This window comes from Epinephelus lanceolatus, chromosome 11 (assembly GCF_041903045.1).
Source record: "Epinephelus lanceolatus isolate andai-2023 chromosome 11, ASM4190304v1, whole genome shotgun sequence".
NCBI lineage: Eukaryota > Metazoa > Chordata > Actinopteri > Perciformes > Serranidae > Epinephelus > Epinephelus lanceolatus.
Window position 1 is genome coordinate 34,800,647 of NC_135744.1, and position 16,029 is coordinate 34,816,675.

Here is a 16,029-nt window from a genome sequence, read left to right on the forward strand (position 1 = left end):
GCTTGTAGTGCGTGCAGCATGACATTCCTGGACTGAATGGGAGTTCCCGAGAAGTGGCCATATTGGAACGTATCTGTCCCGCCCAAAGATGTAACCTTAACGTCAAGATAGTTCACATCCTACTTTAACGTACGTGTAAACGTTGACTCTTGCAAGGGCATGGAAACGCCTCAAGGCTGCTTTAACTGCTCCATATTAATGACACATCTATATTTTGCGGCATTAACTCTTGGTAATTAGCAAAAATTGGAAGCTATTGTTTTAAACGCCAGTATACGTTAAATTATATATCCGCATTACTACGCATGCGCGGAAAAGGAGTGTCAAACGAACTGTTGTTAGGTCCGTTTCCTGGTTTCTTTTCCTACTATCCCGTGCTACACAGTTAATATAAGTCAAAAAAGCTAATGTACAATTCTTTCGACTCTAAGCAAAGGTCGAAACGAAGAAAAGAAACGGTTTTGCCAGACTGAGCGAAACAGACGTGAGGTAGGAGGTAGTCATCTTGTCGCCTCGCTGGCAGCCTCCCTGCCCAGTTACCAGCTCTTCTCCGTCTTGTGTCCCTCTCTTCCTATCTCTGTCAGCTCGGCTCAGTAGTTTAGCAGCAGGCTAGTACGGAGAGACGAGGGCTGCTCCCTTTCGCCTCTGCTCAGTCTGCCCAGCACACCAACACCATACATTCCGCACCATGGCTGCCACGGACGTTGACGTATTTTCGGTGAGTAAAAGCCACGGGGTCTCTTGTTTTCTTGTTCCTTTCTCTCCACCGAAACATATTGCAAGTGCAGCCACTTGGTTGTGATTAGTAAAAGTGTGTTAGCCGCTGTGAAGCTAAGCCTCCCCCGCTTTTGAAGCCTGCAATGTGGGCTCAGCCGAGATGGTGCAAGTGATTTCTGTGATGGTGACTGAGGGGTTTCTTTCAGTTAAGACTAATTAGGATGACGCTGCCATTGTTGACTGTTTTAATGTCGTTTCTTGTAACGTTTATTGTCGTAATTTTGTGTCTACCCATGTAACGTGTACGCTGCTGCTGCTGATGTGCACAAATGGGTGTAGCAACGTTTAACTGTTTACAGTTGAGGTGATTGGAAGTGGCTGTAACACAAAACATTTAACGTTAGGAAGACTATTTAAATCCTATCACTGCTTTTGAATACAACCACATTGGCTAGCTAGCACATATAAATACTCTCAAGTATGGCACAGTTGTTTTGCGCTTCTATACCACTACAGACATGCTTGAAGGTGTATTGCAGCTCTGTTGTGCAAAAAGAATGTGGCATTGACTTACTACATGTAAAAAGCAGTAGCCACACTGATGTGCCTCAGTCCTAACAATGTGTTGACATGTGGTTTCATTTTAACTTCCTCCTCAGGGGTGCAAAATTAAACTTGTGGCTCACTTTCTTGACATACAATGTGATACTTACACCAAAGGCCATGCCAGTTTCACCACACAGATACTAAAGAAGCTCTGGCTACATTGCTGATAGCCTGCATTTCTCTTTGCAGTATAAGGTTAGGCATACCATCAGCATTGTTTTCATAGTGACAAGCCCTGTTGTCAGTCAGGTGGAACCCTGTAGGTACAGTATGGTGATGCAACGCAGGCTGAAGAAGATAGCAGTGCGCTCTCAAGCATGTCAAGAATTCACGCAGTCCCACAACAAAGCATTTGGGAAACCAGTATTACAGTGACGAGGCAAATGCACAGGAGGGGATTTAAGGAGGGTGATTAACTTTTTGGCAGATGCTTGAAGAGATCCTTTCGGTGTTGAATTAGACAGTAAGCAGCATTGAGTTTCAGGGATAAAGAGATTAAGAACACACTCCCGGGGCCACTCCTACCGCTTCTTGGTGCAACACATGTCTGCAAAGGAAGGAAAGGATCCAAAAAGAAGGTGCATAGGATACTGCACACTTGGCATTCCTTAAATTAGGATAGTGTCCAAGAGGGGGGTGCAGGTTGCAGAAGATACTGCAGAATTGCGATCTGTAAAATGTCTCTTTTGGAATACAAATTTCAAGAATTGATTAATGAGAGAAATGCTGATTTTTGCAGTGAAACAAGCCGGTGGAACAACAGTGTGTTAGCAGCAGCACAGTTGCCTGACTGTCTGTTTGACTTCCTGTCTAACTTTCTGAACTAAGTGAGACCATATTGAACAAACTGACACGCTTGCCGGGCAGTTTGTGTAAAGGGCACGCTGTTAATTATGTGCAGTTATTGATAGGGATGTGAGGTTGGTTGCATTGTTTGCCCACGTCAATTCCATCCAGTGGACATCGTAGCTTTGGGATAACTTTCTAGGCCAGAGAGCCACATGAGGCGATCGATGGAGCCAACTACCCATCTATTGTTTTCACTCATTGATTGCATGAGAGTGTGTAGCATATAGAAAAGGATGCTGTTCACTTAAATGGTTATGTAATGAAATGCCCTACAACATATTAAGCGTGTACAGTGGTTGCTTACTGACCCTGAAGAGTATTGTCTCTCCCATGAGGCTTGCATGCATAAAATGAAATTAGCTTCATAAAGTGCTTAAAGGCAAGAGACAAGGAATGAGCAATTATGGGGCAAGTCGCTTGCACTTTAAAACTGCAGCTTCACTTGTTTGCTCAGAGAGCAATGTTAACTTCTGAATACTTTGCTTTATTCAATGCAAATTTGTTCATTTTAAACTCATTCCTGTGCTTAAAACACACTTCCTTCAAATCTCAGCAAGCGCCTTTTCCATGTTGTTCGGTTGCTCACGACAGACTGCAGGTCAAGTAAACTGTCTGTTGTGTGTCAGCAGTGATGTAGGCTGTATATAGAACGTACAGGCCAGAACTGCCTTGAGGCGAGCCTGTCAAATCCGATGTTTTAGATGAATCATGACAGCCGAGCTGCGGCCTCTGTAGTGACGATGATGAGTCAATATCCATCTATAGAATAGGTCAGTATTTGTCAAAGATCTGTTGGAGCCCAAATTGTGATGCTCTAACACTGAAATGACTTTCAAGATAGTGTTGGCAAAAGCTAAATGAAAATTTTAAGGCTGTAATGTTTGTTTTGATTTGGATTTACCACTAGTATTATTTCTGTTTGAACAAAGGAAGCAAAGTTCACGATAATATGTCGTCCACATTGAACAGCTGTTGTAGGGATGGCCTGGAAGATGGAGGATGTTCCATAACCTCGTAAGTTTAGTAATTGCAGCACCCGGTGAATCCATCAGCAGTCATGTTTCTTGTTGAAAGGCTCTGTAGTGTAAAGTGCCCTAATTGTGATGTTTATGTGCTTCACATGGGATATGGATGTGTTTTTTATCAGTGTGAACCATAAAAAGCTGCATGGAGTCCCATTTTTACCAGCTGCAATGAAATGGCAAGGGCTGGCATTGTTTTCAACTCATGAATCTGTGTGTGTGTGGCAAATTGATGGTAAAATGTGGTCCAGGTAACACATAGTTGCAGAAACTACCACAGAGGCAGTTTTGAGTATTTTCCCAGGTGTTTATATGTCTGTCCCGACATATTTGGCAAAGAGATAGTGTCACAAAGCAGGTGTTTAGATCAAAAAGAGTGTTGAGTTCAAAGATTGGTGTGGTCTGAGCAAGGGGGTCAGAAGTAGGGAACTTCATGCTCCTGGTGACATTTAGTTTCACGTCGCAGATTGCTGTTGCAAGATGGTTTCTAGCTTTGATTCTGATTTGGATTCTGAGCCATGCAACTTGCAGGAAGCATGTGAATGCTGACTTGGCTGAGGCGGCTCTAGCAGTGCAGTCAACATCCCAAAACAGAGAGTAAATAAAAGGGACAGTCATTAATCTGAAAGGTTGTACTCTATATGCAAAATTCAGTTGGTTGTGATGTCTCTACACGTTGATTAGAAAAGACAGGAAATGAGCCAAGTCGGAACAATGCAAGACATCTCTCCTGTTATTTCCTCTGATTAAACAGTCCTATCGAAATAAAATGAAAGCTTGATTTCCTGATCAAAATATTATGTTGTTTAATTGCTCGAGTCATAGGCTACATGTCTTCAGCATTCAGTAACATGCATAACTAACTCGTCCAGGTCTTGAATACTTAGCATGTGTGAAAGCTTTTACATGCCTGAGAGAGAGTTTTACCTCTAATCCATAAAGAAATGTCAGAGTTTGGCTCGAGGCTAATCACATAACTGAGAGAGCTATAAAAAAGATTTTGTTAGGACACTTGCAGCATTCAGGGATAGTGAGGAAACTGTGTATTTTTTTAAAAGTCCTATAAAGATGAGTGAGCTGTACATCTGTCTCATAAAATGGTTCCTGTCTCCTCTCCTGTCTGTCGCACTCATTTTTTTTTCTTTCCTGTTGGGCATAGATGAGTGATGAGGCTGAGCAGATATGTGGTCATACAATTGTTGTGCATGACTGTGAGCCTAGAGAGACATAGAGAGAGAGAGAGAGAGTGTGTGAGGGCATTTGATAATAAATGGATGAAAACTTGTTTTTTATCTCTGTGCTTGTGAATCTCTGGTGGCACACGGGCAACTCTCAACCGTCAACATTTTTATCATTGCAACATCACCGCTAGCACAAGTAGTGGCAGGAGGACGGCTATTTCAGCACACAAGAACAAAATCTGTAGGTGTGGGTTAGAGCTGTCAATATTGTAAAATCATCTTATCCAAGTATATTTCTTGTTGGATGTTGGATGAGATTTAAAATTCATAATGACCGTTAATACAAAGACCTCTTGCAGAAGTATGATGTCGCAGTCCACTCATGATTACAATTCAAAAGACATGTGGCACATTCATAAGTCTACATGACTGTGTTTGGACAGGAAGTATCAGCCACCACCCCACCTCAACCATAGAGAATTAAATGTGCGTGTGGGTTTGTCATTGAGGTTATCATGTGGTCTCCTCCCCTCACAGATGCTTAGTTGAATTAGGCCCATAGTGTCTCCAGAAGCCCTTAACCCGATATATTTCTCTTGACAGGAAGTAAAGCTTTGTTTTTTTCAGTGAGTACACTTTTAACAATTACACTAAGGCACAGCAGTCCTTCAGAAATTAAAAGTATTTGTTGTAGTAAGGTATTTTTTAGCAAAATGGATGTCAGTAGTTCCATATTAAGTTTGCTTGATGACCAGTTTAAGTACAGATTATACTGTCAAGTCAAGGCTACAAAGGCAAGTCAGTGCCTTTAGTGTCACTATAGCATTTATAGTAATAATAAAGATAACAATTATATTTATATAGCACTCATCAAAATCAGTGTTTACTAAGAGCTTTAAAAAGGACAGGTATAATGCCTAAAATACTACAAGCAGCAGTGCAGTGTGGCCCGTTGCCAGCTTCCATGCAATGTCTATGGAAGCTGGCAAGTGTGGCCAAACTAAATGTTAGTGATAGTTTAACTTTTGGTGGTGAATTGTGGCCTGAGATTGCCCACAGCCAATCCATAAACAGAGTCCTGTGACAAGTAGGGCTGCAACGATTAATCGACTAATAGATGACTAATCGACTGTTAAAATAATCGGTGACTATTTTAGTCGTCGACTAATGGGTTGGAGTCATTTTTCATAGAAAAGTACTATAAAAGTACTAGGGATGCACCGAAATGAAAATTTGTGTCCGAAGCCAAAGCCGAATCATATTAAACGCTTGGCCGAATACCAAGTACTGAATGCCGTTTTTTATTAGTTTTCATTAGTTTTTGCAGATGAACCCCCTCCAGATTAGTGTTGTCACAGTACCAAAATTGGGACCCACGGTACGATACCAGTGAAAGTATCATGGTTCTGAGTAGTATCAGGATACCACAGTGAAAATGAGGCAGATGTGCCTTTTGTCATTTATAAAAAGATAAATCACTTTTCTGTAATACATCAATGATATTTCAATGGAATAAATTACTGATTGACTTATTCATACTTCAAAAACAGCATCAATAAGTGAACATAGGGGGGGATCAAAATAAAATAAATAAATAAAACAAAAATCAAGCAAAAATCCACCAGCCACCCTCCTCCCCTGACAAGTAAAGAACAGTCCCTTCATAAGGCAAGGCAAGGCAAGGCAATTTTATTTATATAGCACCATTCATACACAAGGCAATTCAATGTGCTTTACAAGGGAAATACGTTAAGATAAAACATTAAAGGAACAATAGATCATTAAAAACAAAAGCTAAAAGCAAGAAAAACAGTGCAGAAAATGCATTTAAAAAGCAAACATAAAGCAAAAGCAACAGCAGACAAATATAAAAACAATAGCTACAGATTATCCTAACAATAAGTTACATATCTAGTTCACTGGTAAGCTGCAGTAAATAGTAATGTTTTAAGCCCTGATTTAAATGAGTTGACAGTTTCAGCCGACCTCAGATATTCTGGAAGTTTCAGAGCGGTTGACCTGATAGGTAGAAAAATATTCACTAAAGTTAGCTAACGTTACCAGGTAACGTTATCCTGACAGCAATGCATCCATGTACAGAGCTGAAATATGAAAGACAGTTATACTCAAGCACGTTTACTCACCCAGCCAAAAACAAGACAGCAGTTGTTTCAGTAGTAAGTGGACCTAACTGCACGCAGAGTAGTTATAGTCCACTAGACTGCTTTCATCGGCTTGCTGTGTAACGTTAGTGACATTAGTAATAATAGTAATGATTGTAACGTGACTAGGTCTGGAGGACGAGGTCATTTGCAACGACAATCGTGTCTACATCAGGCAATTTGGTCAAGTTGTGGGAAAAAATTACTTTTCTCCATTTTTTATGGATCACGTCCAACATGAGTTTAAATTTTCTCATGATAATGTCTGCTTGCAGTTTTATCCAACCCTTTTATGTCACTTTTCTTCTATATCCACATAAGGATTTTTCACTTCCTGCCCGCCATCTGAATTTTGCACCTCATAAGAGTCATGTGATTGCAAACAACCTGTAGAATAATTCAAGCGAAAACAATAAAACACATATCAATAGTAAAACCAAAATGACAAAATATACCCAATATACATACCAATATAAAAACATATAAACTACATATATACATGCACAGAAACGTATGTGTACAATCTCACATACATGCATTTTTTCCAGATTACAGATGATAAGAAAGCCTTATGATAACAGTGGCTTTGCAGGAGCAACACAAAAAAAGATACTCATTTTGCATACCTGAAATTCTTTGGCAGGTTGTTGCATTATGACAGAGGAATTTCTGTCCCCTAGTCCTCAACCTTGCCTCAGGAACAACCAAGAGCTTTCTGGCAATGTCAGAACCCAGTGACGTCTTTATGTTGCATTTACTGTCAGAAAAAAAGTCCTAAACACTAAGAAATTAAATTTACAATCATAGGAAACTGGGAAAAGCAGCAAAGCCTCACATTTGAGAAGCTAGAGTTTGCAAGGGTTATGCTTTTTTGCCTGATTTATAGATGCTTATTATGAATGAATGATCATTTTTGGAATATTTGTGATAATTTTTTGTCAATCAAATAACTGATTAACAATCTAGCCATCATTTCAGCCCTACTCTTATGTCACATAAGGCTCCCCCTCTTCCCTAGCCAGTAAGACTTTCACAAGAAAACAGTACGTCATGTTGCATATACAATATATATGTTAAAATAATGAATGCAGCCTAAATAATGCATATAGGAAGTGGTAAATGTCCAGTGAAGTGATCGAAGGAAAGAACCATTGTAAAAATACAGAATACAATCTAGCACTTGATCTTGCCTCCTTAAAATTTAATGTGAAAACAAGACATTGAAAGGGAACCAGTCCTACACAAAGTGCACCACAATTTATTGTAAATATTTGAAACCTTTCCAAAGGCCTTACCTCAGTGTGTTTCCTTACACACAAGCATCAGCTGCAGCAGCGTGTGTCTCAGTCTGTCAGGTTGCTGCTGTCTGTCAGGTGGAGGCTCACTCAGGCAGACACAAGCTGCAAACACAAGTCAGGTGGGAATGGAGGCCAGAAGGCGAGAGGAAGGCTGAAGAGGGGATGGAAAGACAGCGGAGGGGGGGTCTGCAGCAGGAGAGGGTGACTTAGAGAATTTCAGGTCATATTAGGCCAAAAATGTTTCTGTGGACTGATAGGTGTATAAAAAACAGATCTTGGTTTTGCCCCCAGTTTATGCCTGGATGGATGTGCGTCACATATTTATGTAAACTTTTGGAAAGTTGATGTCAAAGTGCCTTGTGAACCTACTTGCCTGCTGCCAGGGTATTCACTCATTTTAGTTTGTTGCATTGACTTTAAAGACTGAATTAGTGCTGAATCAATTAGTTAAAGGCGCTGTATGTAAGAATGTGGCCAAAACGGTTACTGCACTCAAATTCAAAATACTGCCGCGAGTCGTGTCCGCCCCCCCTCCTCTACAGATTCGAGGTTGCTGGACAGTGGCACGCTGGAGACTGATTTGTTTGCCCGCGGGCAGCTGCCGTGGCAGGGCCGCATCGCCACGTCCTTGATCTTCGGTTTTCCAGCGGACCATTCGAGCAAGTCTCTCCTCTGCTGCTAACGCTGCTGCCGGGATACAGCTGAGGAGGAGCCGGCTGCTAATGCTATGTACTGGGACACTGCTAACGCTGCTGCCGGGATACAGCTGAGGAGGAGCCGGCTGCTAATGCTATGTACCGGGACACTGCTAACGCTGCTGCCGGGATATATCTGAGGAGGAGCCGGCTGCTAATGCTATGTACCGGGACACTGCTAACGCTGCTGCTGGGATACAGCTGAGGAGGAGCCGGCTGCTAATGCTATGTACCGGGACACTGCTAACGCTGCTTGCCGTGCTGCTGTAGCTCAGTCGTAACTGTAACTGATGCTGAGACTCTACTGACTGCGTGACTGGTAGATGGCGGTGGGTGGCGCAACAGGCCAAAACACAAATTCAAAATATAAACATGATTTGTGGACTGTAAAAATGTTTTTTTAAATGCGAATATTCTGGCTGTACTATTGTTGTCGGTGAGATCAGTATGTTATATGAACATTATTCCTTAGTCTTTGTGACATATTAGGATGACTTTACGACTATTTGCTTTAGATTTCTTACATATAGCTCCTTTAAATCAGACGTCAGAGCGAGCTGCAGCGGTGGCTGTGACACACAGCCCATGGAGGTAATTAAATAGCTGCTTGTTCTTGTGTCATAACTCAGAACACACAAGCATACATGGATCTCTAGATTCAGTGTGACTTACACTTCCTGAGGATATAATTATCTCTGATGTTCAGCGTGAATCAACACACATAAATCGTCTTAGGACACATAGAAGACAGATGCTCCTCATAACTTCAGAGCTCGCCTGAGAATCTTCACTGTTTTTTAGTTATTCTCAGAATCAAAGTAATCCAGAATCAAAATAATAGTTGTCTGTATATCCATTGTTATTTTGCAAAGGGGAATTGCAATTTAAGATTTAAAACCACTGGCTGGTGACGCAAACAACATTGATCTTCTTGTTACAATGCAATGTTCTGAGGGGAATGCTTGGGTCCAGGGATTCATGTGGATGCCACCTGACGCATTCCACTCATCCAAACACCATTGCAGACTGAGTGCCCTTCCTTCATGGCAGTAGCACTCCCCAATGGCAGTGAACCCCCAGCAGGACAGTGCACTATGCCACACCACAAATTCTGCTCAGGAATGGCCTGAGGGACGTTACTGAGAGTTCAAGGAGTTGACCTGGCCTCTAGATTCCCCAGATCCCAATCTGATCGAGTATTCGTGGGACATGCCGGTACCTTACTTCACAGCCCACGGGACTTAAAGGATCCATTGTCAACACCTTGGTGTAAGACAACACAGGACACCCCCAGAGGTTCTTTATCCAGGCCTCGACAGGTCAGAGGCCCCATCATAGATCAGACTTGGCTCTGACCTGTTGAGGCCTTGACAAAGGACCTCCAGGGCATCGGTTTGTCTCGTAGATGCTTGATCAGATTGGGATCTGTGAAATTTGAAAGCAAAGTCGATGCCTTGAGCTCTTTGTCACGTTCCTTAGGCCATTCCTGAGAAGGTTTTGCAGTGTGGCATGGTGCACTGCCTTGCTGGGGGGCTACTGTGATCAGGGGTACTGTTGCAATGAGTGGGGGTACTTGGGCTATAACAATGCTTAGGTGGGTGGAGTCCGTAAAGGGGCATCCATATGAATGCCAGGACCAAAGGTTGTAATGACACGATCAATGTTATTCACTTCACCTGTCAGTGGTTTTAATGTTTTGGCTGATTGGTGTATATATTCACTATGTAGCTTAGTGTAAACGACATGCTGTGACCACACTGTGTCTTAAAAATAACTGGTTTGATTGATTCATAGTAGGTCAAAGTGTCCTCTCTGTATATCAGAAAACTTGTGGCACGTTGCACCAGTCATTTGCACAGTGAAAAATATTTCCAGCTGTTTATTTGACATTGCAACCCCTTTCACAGCAGACGTTTGGACTTGCCATAGTAGGAAAAACACAGGTGTTACTAGTAATATTACTGATAGCTCTGTTCTGTTCAAGTGTCCCATAAGCTATGACAGTGTAACAGTGAGCCAGCATGCACCAGGCACCCTGAAAGTGAGAGGACTTTGAAAAAGGCCTATTGCTGACAGAAAGAAGCAGTTCCCATCGGCCAGCTACAAACACACAGCATTGTGAACTAGCTTACATGGTTTGTGCCTCATTTCACTTTGAGCCACCTGGGGCCCCTCTGTGCAGCCATTTCCTGTTGGCCTGGTGATACAGTGGCCTGAGAGCCGACTGCGTTATTTCCTCACCCTTTAGACAGTTAACCAGAAGCTTTTCATTCCTGTCATACTTTGCTGCTCGTCTCTGAACTAGCAGCCACAGTAGTTTCCCTAATAGCTCTCCTCTGCTGGTTATACATCCTGGGCTGATGGGTGTTACGCTGTTGTCATTAAATGTAGGCTAAATGTTTTAGGAACTAAGGCAATCAGGTTTATTTTTAGCTTTGTGATGAATTGTTCATGTCATCCAGTTTGTTCTGAGCAGAGCGTCTTTTTCTCTTTTTTTCCCACAGTGAACTATGTAATCCTTCGGCCAAAGACAAACAAGAAAATGACCAAAAATGGAGATGTTTTCACATGACAATGGTGATTAGTTGTAGCTCTCACACACTGTACATGAATAGACTTAGACCTACATGCAAGCTAAGTGGTCAATGTTTCAATTTCCTGCTATTTACACATCCACTCGACCACATTTCAAAGGCGGATATTGTTGTTTTACTTGCTTTTAGTTATTTTGTCGATTAAGATTTTTCATACAGAACATATGATGCTCTTCTTCTTCTTCTGCAAATTATGTTTTCTTTGTAAAATCAAAGGTGCAGTGCAGTCAGGATATTGCTTTTTTTTTCAATGCAAACCAGCTTGTTTAAAGTATTTTCTAAAAATTTAAGTAGTCTAAGTACTTCTTTTGCCACTGAGTTCGGTACACACTCACACATTTATTCAGTTATGTCACAGCTTGGGGAGTTTGTGTCCACGTCTGCATTTCTTTTCCATCTCATCCTTGAAGATAACGCTGATGGTCAGGTCTGCATGCTTTTTTTGTAGCCCTCAGTCAAAGACCCATCTGTCTCTCATGATTTACACACTCTCACACAAAGATTACGTGCTGCTGACAGTGCGGTGTGGTGCAGTGTAGGAGGTCAACCTAGAATTATCTTATGAGTCAGGATCTCTGTTATTTTTCTGAATCTGAGAGTTTCACCATTGTGGTTTGGTAAGTTTGAGGCAAATTCCACAGAAACAAGGTTTATAAGGTCAAAGTACTCCTTAGGACTGAGTGTGACACAAGCTTGTCCCCTTAACTGTAGTCATGCTTCGCTTAAGGCCCAGATATTGAATAAGCACAGTGAGTTTCCAGAAGCAGGGCGGTGTGAGCTGAGGTGTGAATTTCCAGGCTTGTGGTGTAAGACAAAAAACAAATTCCCCACTCGCAGAAGGTGCCCTTGAGCAAGACGCCTCATCACCAACTGTGTGCAGCTAGGCAGCTACCGCATGTGAAACTGGAAACAAAGCGGGGTGTTGATGAAAAATGAGCATGCAGGCCTTTATTTATCCTTCCCCGGGTAAATAAAGGCTAATATAAATCAACGACTTCTCCTATTTTAAACGCAACTCAGGAATCCAGAGTGTCATTGCACCGCTTTCCTTTCAGGCCTGATACCAGAGGTCACACCCTCCCCCTCCAGCAACCCATCCGAATATCTCCACAAGCTTCATTCGGCAAACTGAATACCACTTGGAGGCATAAATGTTGTTTGACAAGCTCTGAGTTTACAGCATTTGAAGGATAATTCACCCACGAAATGACCATTTGTATCAATTAAGTCTGCCATGTTACTTTGAATTTATGAAGAAAGCTTTGTTTCTGTTGAATGCCTCCATGGAAGACTGCTAACGTACTGATTTATTGACTGATTGGGGAAGTTAAACAAAAAAAAAATGTATCAAAACAACTGTTTACAGCTGTTTCAGTTCAGTTTTAAATGGTAAGGTTCAGCGAAAATGTATGTTTTGGGGAAATACTGAGCATTTTATGGGTGAAGCGTTCCTTTAACAAACAAAAAATGGCCACTGGCTCTTCCTCATTTATATAAACTTGCCACTGAGTACCTCAAACACAACATTAATTTGACAGATGCTCTTGTTCAAAGCTATTTTTAATTAGTATATCATTCAAACTCAAAAGGAACAAGAGCGAAGTGTCTTAAAAAATGGAAGTTTAACCCTCCAGTGTCAATTTCAAGTTTTGACTGTGGCTGTGCTGCCACTTGGCTTGCCACAAAACACATTTCCTTAGCTTGGCTGGATGTGTCACACACAACAAATCATGCAGAAACACTTAAAGCACGTTTACAGCTTATATAGATTTTATTTTTCTTTGAACGGGGGTGTTGATGTAATGTAATATACTTACAGTGTGCCTCAGCTCAGTATTGCCTAGCTCAGCTCATGTCAGATTACCCCAGTGGTGTTGCCTGACATATTAAACCCTGTACTTACACACACACACACACACACACACACACACACACACACACACACACACACACTGCTCATCCTTTAATGTGCAGTTCAGTCAGGTTTATAACCACTGTGCATACAGAGTCTGCCTTCGCCTCTCAGTTCAGCACAGTTAGGTTGCGTTAGACTCAGCTCTGCTCTCAGGCTGCCTGCGCTCGGTGACATCAGCCTTCAAGTATGCAGTCCTTCGTGGCTGAGCCAGCCAAGCTCGGGTGGCCCCATTCATCTCAAGGTGCTGTCTGTCTGTTCCTCACAGCTTTAACACGCTCGCTCTTGTCACCAGCTGTCTCTCCTTCAGTTGAGATGGGTCAAATAAGGGAGATCAAAGGTGAAAACGCTTACATGCCAAAAGTCTTTGGTCGGTTGTGTATCGGTAATCTTTGGGCTCTTAGTTCCAGGATGCTCTCTCCTAAATGCACATTGATTAGAGAGCGGTGTTGCAAGGTCTCTGCAATAATTTCCTGTAGCAGAAGTGATTGGAGGTTATTTTTAGTTTTGTTTACAGGTTCGAGTGCTGCAGCTTTTGTTGGAAAACATGATGATACAGGGGCTTTGTATCATGTATTTATGTTGCTTGTACTAAGTGGCTGTGGTGATACATCAGCGCTGAAGTAACAGAAAGGAATAGCTTTGAAATGTTTGTGATGATGATGTTGTAATTATTGCAACGAACTGGTAAACTCTAAATGATTTTTATACCCATCTGAGGATATTTTCATTTCAACACTGTAATAAATCTCTGAATGAGTTCATTTGTTTGGTTGCTTCTTATGAAGTGCAGCACACAGAGAAGAGATCTCTCTGTGTGGAAATGTCTGTAGTTCTTCATGCTTGTGACGGATTATTCTTGAAGCTCATCCTCTCATCCTCACTGCAGGCCCTGATTACCTATCTCCTAATGTTAGCCGATGAGTTTTACATGTGCAGAATGTACGCAGGGTCTTTTATTTGCATAGGAATGTGAATGCTCCAGCTTCAGCTCTTCCTACCTCTCACTAATGTCTTCCCCATGTGTGTGTTTCTCACTCGCGACCAGACTTTTAACGTTTTGTTTTGTTTTGTGTCCGTCAGAATGAAGAGAAGCGTAACCTGAGTTTGGGCGGACATGTTGGATTTGACAGCCTGCCTGACCAACTGGTCAGTAAATCGGTCACACAGGGATTTTGTTTTAACATTCTCTGTGTAGGTGAGTACCAAACAACAGCGTGTGAGCAGTGTTTGTGACAGAATGTGTTAAATACTGTATACAGTTATCAGCTCACGGAAATGCCATGTCTTAACTGATGAACATTTCTCTACAGTCATTTCCCTCAGGATTTACTTGATTTGTTTTCCTTCAGAGAACATGTTTAACTACAACAATACAGCACAAACATTCTGTTATTTTTCCTGACATGAAAGAAATACAAAACAGTGTTGCTGCAATAAAAACCCATGTCTGAAATCTGATAAATTACTTCCTAAAGACTGAGTAATTTAACTGTCTCTCTGTCTCATCTCTCTCTACTTCCTGCCAACCACAGGGGAGACCGGTATCGGCAAGTCAACGTTAATGAACACACTCTTCAACACCATGTTTGAGAACGAAGAGGCGAGCCATTATCAGAATGGCGTGTACCTGCGGCCGCGAACATACGACCTGCAAGAAAGCAACGTCCACCTCAAACTGACGATCGTTGACACCGTCGGCTTCGGTGATCAGATCAACAAAGAGGACAGGTGAGGATGGTGAAAACTGATATGTTAAAGGTCCAGTGTGTGGGATTTAGGGACCTTTAAGGATCTTTCGGCAGAAGTGGCATGTAATATTCATAACTATGTTTTCATAAGTTTATAATAACCTAAAATTAGAATTGCTGTGTTTACTTTACATTACAATGAGCCATTACAATGGTTGCCTTACATACGGAGCGGGTCCTCTTCCACAGTCTGCCATGTTGTTCTACTGTAGCCCAGAACGGTAAAATCAAACACTGGCTCCAGATGGAACTATTTAAGTTTTTGCGTCAGGCAATATAGTTCTCCTTTGCATTGAAGAATTTTCAGTTCTTACCTTACCACAAGATGCCACTAAATCCCACACACTGGACCTTTAAAGCCTCAGTGTGTAAAAATGTTGAGTAACAGTGACATCAGCGGTCAGATTCTAGATTGCAGCGCTCACTCGCGCTCACTCACTCACCCCTCTCGTCGGGTAAGTGACGGTGGCCTCGTAGGACAAAAAGCCTTGCGCAGACAGAGTTTTTTGAGTTTTTCACGAGTATCTAGGGACGAGGTGAATATTTATTTAGGAATCTAAACCATGTTACGATATGTTACAGCTTACCAGTGAGATATAGGTTATCTGTGAGATATATGTTAGGAGTGTTGTATTTCTAATTGTTTTGGTAACACGAGCATTAGCACAGTAATGCTAAAATAACACGTTATATGTGATAGTCACGGCACAGTGCGGCAAATATAGGTTGGTACGATTATAATATATGCGTTTCCAGAGTGTTCTTCCACAGGACACAGGGAGAGGGAGAGGGAGAGGAGGAAGACCAGGGAGAGGAAGGGGGCGAGGGGGTAACGTTAGAGGTGGTGCAGGAACGGCCAGGTGAAGAGGTGTGTCTCGGCTACACAGAGGGAAGAGGAGGAGGAGAGGGTGGCAGCCTTCGCAGCAGCGCGAGAGGAATCAACAGATGGCTGGCTGTAGGCTAGGCTAACCATTTAGCTGTAGCTCTGGGATAATGTTAGCCAAGGCCAGGATAACGTTAGCACATAAACGTAGCCATCACTTGAACTTAGACGAGAGGGAAAAGTAGTTGCAAACATGAAGCCAAAATGATTTTAAAATATCAGATTGAATTACCTGTCTAGCAGAAAGCAGGCAACCTCCGCATCCCTTGTGAAATCCTTCTCCTTCAGGAGTTCTTTCCACCTGGAATAAGCAACGCCGATATTCACTCGCGTTTTGTCCCGTCCTCCCTGATCTTTTT

General features: G+C 42.1%; 1 protein-coding gene across 3 annotated transcripts in view; it reads left to right on the forward strand.

Moving 5' to 3' along the window:
• Nucleotides 1–334: 334 nt before the first annotated feature.
• septin8a (septin 8a) overlaps nucleotides 335–16,029 on the forward strand; it is a 48,121-nt gene continuing 32,426 nt past the window's right edge. For 2 of the 3 annotated variants that reach the window (XM_033633711.2, XM_033633719.2), the window contains exons 1-3: nucleotides 560–718; nucleotides 14,120–14,234; nucleotides 14,572–14,767. In XM_033633711.2, the coding sequence (XP_033489602.1) occupies nucleotides 689–718; nucleotides 14,120–14,234; nucleotides 14,572–14,767 (341 nt within the window). In that variant the 5' untranslated portion in view covers nucleotides 560–688. Of the gene's footprint in view, nucleotides 719–14,119; nucleotides 14,235–14,571; nucleotides 14,768–16,029 lie in introns of all 3 variants that reach the window. The other variant, XM_033633725.2, reaches the window with a different exon arrangement.